The 5,237-nt window shown below is 60.8% G+C and overlaps 1 protein-coding gene across 1 annotated transcript; it reads left to right on the forward strand.

Moving 5' to 3' along the window:
• The first annotated feature begins 491 nt into the window (after positions 1-491).
• Positions 492-2,464, forward strand: LOC126990397 (uncharacterized). The gene has a single exon (XM_050849017.1). The coding sequence runs from the start codon at positions 1,664-1,666 to the stop codon at positions 2,462-2,464; it is 801 nt and encodes a 266-aa protein (XP_050704974.1). The 5' UTR covers positions 492-1,663.
• Positions 2,465-5,237: the final 2,773 nt, after the last annotated feature.

The following is a 5,237-nucleotide window of genomic DNA, read 5'->3' on the forward strand; positions in this document are numbered from 1 at the left end:
AACTCACTTTTCAGTAATACATCTTAATAATCCTTGCATAAAATCAGGAACAAACTCAGTTCTTTCAGCTAGAATCTTGTGAATGGACGAAGACGACTGCCTGAAGTTATCGTAAAACATTTCCATCTTGCTGCGTTCCACTAAAATTCTAAAAAATATAAATAATAATAATTGTACGTAAGTAAGTGTGTGTGTGTGTGTGTGTGTATATATATATATATATATATATATATATATATATATATATATATATATATATATATATATATATATATATATATATATATATATATTGTTAAGAATGTGCTGTATGTGAATGATTGTATGGGTAATGTGATGAAATTGTAGCATGATGCAATGTTAGCTCGGCATGGTGCAACTCTACTTGATGGGACCAGGGCCCATGGATGGGACAAGAGAGACAGAGGGGAGCCCGGGGCCACCGGCCGCCGGGCAGGAAGTGCTGAGTCGGCAGTGGAGGACTTGCGAGCAAGGGTGGCTGAGGGGCAGTTGAGAAGACGCGTGTCTGGGCTCAGAGAGTGTTGAGCTGCTCCGCTCGCGAGCTGTGTGCATCCGGTGTGCGTGTCTGCCGTGCCCCTGTACTGTGCCTGATTAACTGTTCTGTGCCCTTGAAAGTTGCGGTACTGTGTGAGGAACCTGTCATTAAACTAGAACTTAGTGTTGAACGTGTATCCTTTGTGCCCTGCCTCGTTCCCACCTCCCCTCGGTGTTCGGTGTGGGCCGCTGTGAGTGACTGGTGCCCGTGTGGCTGTTCTGAGGATCACGCCACCTGCCTGCCCGTGGATGGTGTGTGGTAGGGGGGGTGGCGTAACACTTGGTGTCAAAGGAGTGGGGATAAGTGAACGGTGAAGCGCGCCGAGTCGTCATGGCGTCCCCCAATGGTCGCCGTGAGGGTGAGGAGAAGGGCAAGGCCGAGGCTGACGTGGGTGAGATGAAGCCGGGCCAGATGGAATTGGTCGCTGCCATGCTGGCCAGTCTGAGGCAGGAATTGGATCAGAGAACAGAGAGGGCAGAATAGAGGGCAGACGAGAGGGCACGCGAGCAGGCTCAGAGGGCAGAAGAGAGGGCAGACGAGAGGGCACGCCATCTTGCCGAGGTCCTCCAGAGCAGTCTCTCGTCCCTGAAGGTGGAAACCCAGCAGTACACCGACAAGGCCTGCGACAGCGTTAAGAGTGAACTGCTGGGAGAGGTGCAGACTCTGAAAGACGAAGTCCAGGGCTTGAGGGAGGAGGTGGAGGCGGAGAGGCAGCGGCGAGAGTTGGCAACGTCACGCGGGGAGGAACAAGAAGCGTCACGCGTGCTGGCGGCAAGCACCAGGGTGACTGACTTGCTAGGATCCTCGTGGGGCCCCTGGCAAGAACCCCTGGGGTCTCGCAGCGTTGTGTCAGAGCCAGCAGCTGCCGCAGGAAGTTGGGGAGCCATCGGAGCTACCCCCTTGGGTCCAACTGGCGCCAGAGTCGGACCCACTCACCCCGCCTCTCTGCCGCTTTCACCGCCGCCCTCTCCATGCCGGCCGGCTCACAGCCCACGTGCTCCGCTTTCTCCCTCATCCAGCCCCTCGGCTTCCCGCCGTTCGGGGAGGCGCAAGCCGGCGGAGTATGACGGAAAGGTGGCCTGGGAGGCCTATGTTGCCCAGTTTGAGATGCTAGCTGCTGCCCAGGGCTGGGACGAGGCTGAGAAGGCGCTGCAGTTGGCAACAGCGCTTCGGGGCCCGGCTGTGGAAGTGCTGGGACACCTGCCGCCGGCCCAACGTGCCTCTTACGGGAGCATGGCGGAGGCCCTGCGGCGACGTTTCGGGCACCACCTTCAGGCCGAGGTGTACCGAGCTCGCCTGAAGAAGCGGACTCGGGAGCGCGGCGAGACACTGTCGCAGCTGGCGCAGGACGTGGAAGCGCTGGTCAGAAGGTCGTATCCTGCTGCCCCGGAAGAGATGATCGTGGTGCTGGCCCGCGATTTCTTTGTTGACGCTCTGCACGACCAGCAGCTGCAGATTTACGTTAAGCAGGCGCACCCTGGGGACCTGCAGGTGGCGCTGGCGAGGGCCTTGGAATTCGAGGCCTTCCTGAAGACGACCAGCGGCCTAGGGGCGGCCGCCCAGCCCCGCCGTGACCTCCGGGGCCGGAAGGCGAAGGTGAAGAAGAAGGCGGCGTCGAGGAAGGCGAGCCCGGACGGTTTTCTCGGCTCGTGTTGGGGCTGTGGCAAGAAGGGGCACATGCGCAGTCGTTGTCCGAGGGAGCGAAGGACGCGTTCCCTTGACCGACTGAGTTCTGACGCCTTTCAGCCTTGCTGCAAGGACTGTGGCAAATCTGGCCACCGTTCGAGCGCCTGCCCCAAGCCAAAGGAGGTCCCCAAGCCAAAGGAGGTAGTGCAGGCGGGAAACCCGGACAGGCTGGAGAAGGGGGCCGAATCCCAGCCGTCAGTCCCCGGGCCCCGACTTGCGTAAGCTGCCGCCGGATAACCAGTGCGATGCAGGTGGAGGGCTCAGTGGACGGAAAGCCATGGCGCCTGACAGTGGACACCGGGGCTGATAAGACCTTGGTGCGGCCTGATATGCTGCCCGCCACGCGACTCCCAGACGCGCCTCAGAGGCTGTGCGGCGTTAAGGGGCACTGTGTGCAGCTCAAGGGCCTAGTGGAGGTTCCTATCGGCGTAGGCAGCGCTGTGGAGCGGCTGCCGGTGTACGTCGCCGATCTGGACGAGCCGTGTTTGCTGGGCCTCGACTACCTGACGCAGAGCAAGGCTTGTGTCGACCTCGGACGGAAGCTGGTGAGGTTACGCGGTCAAGACGTGCCTTTGCTTCCGGAGGTTGGCTGTGCAGAGGTAGTCGCGGCTGAGCGTCTGCACCTTGCCCCTAGGACGGAGGCCAGGGTCCGGTGTCGCCTGTCCAGAGCGATGCGTGGAGCGGAAGGCATGGTGGAGCCCACGGAAAACCTGAGGCTGGCTGACGGCGTGGCAGTCGGACGGAGCCTCGTTGGGGCGGGGGAGGAGTTAGTTACGGTGCTGGTAGCTAACTTCTCCGACGAGGCCCGGAAGGTACCCGCTGGTGCCAAGCTGGGCACCTGTGAGGAGGTGGAGCGCCCAGAGGAGACGTCGGGCAGCGAAGAGTCGGCCGCTGCGGGGCCGCTGCCCGACTTCCTGGAGGATTTGGCGCACCGGAGCGTCGCTAACCTGACGGAGGCGCAGACGGAGAAGATGCGCCACACCCTGGCCCAGTACGCGGACGTGTTCAGTAGGGGTGACTTGGATCTGGGCCGCACGGGGTTGGTGAAGCATAGCATCAACACGGGAAATAGTGTGCCCATCAAGAGCCCGCCCCGACGTATTGCACCAGCCAGGCGGGAGGAAATGCAGCGCACTGTCAACGAGCTGGCGGCGCAGGGGGTGATTGAGCGGTCAGACAGTCCTTGGTCCTCAGCGGTAGTTCTGGTTAAGAAGAAGGACGCCACGCAGCGCTTCTGTGTGGACTACCGGGCGCTGAATGATGTGACTGCCAAGGACTCTTACCCTCTGCCTAGGATCGACGACACGCTCGACGCACTGGTGGGGGCCAGGTGGTTCTCCACACTCGACCTGAAGTCGGGTTACCACCAGGTGGAGATGGCAGAGGAGGATAAGCCGAAGACCGCTTTCTCTTTCGGGTAGGGTTTCTGGCAGTTCAACGTCATGCCCTTTGGTCTCTGCAACGCCCCTGGCTGTTTCGAGCGCCTGATGGAGAGGGTGTTGGAGGGCCTGCAGTGGAAGACAGCGCTCGTCTACATCGATGACGTCATCGTCTTCGGGAGGACCTTCGAGGAGGAGCTGGAGCGGCTGGAGGAGGTACTACAGCGGCTGAGGAAGGCCAACCTCAAGCTCAGCCCCAAGAAGTGTTTGCTCTTCCAGCACGAGGTGCCGTTCCTGGGGCATGTCGTCAGTCGGGACGGCGTGTGCACCGACCCGCAGAAGGTGGCAGTGGTGGAGAAGTGGCCCGTTCCCACCAATGTGGCGGAAGTTAGGAGCTACCTGGGCCTGTGCACGTACTACCGCCGCTTCGTGCAGGACTTCGCTAGCGTGGCAGCCCCTCTCCACCGGCTCACCAGGAAAGGGGCGTGCTTCCTGTGGGACGAGGCGTGCCAGGCCGCGTTCGACGGCCTGAAGAAGGCAGTGGTGGAGGCACCGGTCCTGCCTTACCCGGACCCGAAGCTTCCCTACCTGTTGGACACCGACGCCAGTGCCGAGGGCGTCGGGGCGGTCCTGTCACAGGTGAAGGACGGAAGGGAGCACGTCGTGGCCTACTACAGCGCCAATATTAGTAGACCTGAGCTCAACTACTGCGTGACGAGGAAGGAACTGCTGGCGGTGGTGAAGAGTCTCGAGCACTTCCACCCGTACCTATACGGCGCTCAGTTCACCGTCCTGACCGACCACGCTGCCCTGCAGTGGTTGTAGACGCTGAAGGCGCCGGAGGGTCAGCTGGCGAGATGGTTGGGGCGTCTCGAGCAGTATAACTATCGCATCGTCCACCGCCCGGGTCGTGTCCACTGCAACGCTGACAGTCTGAGTCGACGCCCGTGTGAGGCTGGCTGCTCACACTGTGCCCAGAAGGACTCTGACCCTCTGTGCCTCCGCCTGCAGGTGCTAGCGGGCGTCGCTGAGGGGGATGACAAGTGGCGTAAGGCGCAGCGTGAGGACGCTGATCTCGCTCCCATCATCCAGTGGCTCGAGGCTGGCGGGGAGCGCCCCGGTTGGGAGGCAGTGGCGGTGGAGAGCCCCGCCACCAAGTGCCTAGTAGATCAGTGGGAAACTTTGCGAGTAGACGAGAGGTGTGTGTTAGTAAAGCGCTGGGTGGCGTTGAGCGGCGTGGGTGGTGACGCGTGGGTTGTGTTAGTGCCCCGAGCCTTGCGCGCTGAGGTGTTGAGGGAGTTACATGCCGGACTTACCAGTGGCCACTTGGGCGAGAAAAAGACCCTGTGCCGTCTCTGTCAACGTTTCTACTGGGTGGGAATGCGAAGTGACGTGTCCGAGTGGTGTAGAGCGTGTGACGTGTGCAGTGCAAAGAAGGGCCCCGCCAAGAGAAACCGAGCTCCGTTACAGGTGTACTGCGTGGGGGCGCCCATGGAGCGGGTGGCCGTGGACATTGCCGGCCCGCTGCCTCTCACGCCACGGGGTAACCGGTACATCTGTGTGGCCCGAGGCGTATGCACTCCCTAACCACGAGGCCGAGACCGTGGCGGGCGTGC

The sequence above is a fragment of the Eriocheir sinensis genome, unplaced genomic scaffold, assembly GCF_024679095.1.
Source record: "Eriocheir sinensis breed Jianghai 21 unplaced genomic scaffold, ASM2467909v1 Scaffold1611, whole genome shotgun sequence".
Lineage (NCBI taxonomy): Eukaryota > Metazoa > Arthropoda > Malacostraca > Decapoda > Varunidae > Eriocheir > Eriocheir sinensis.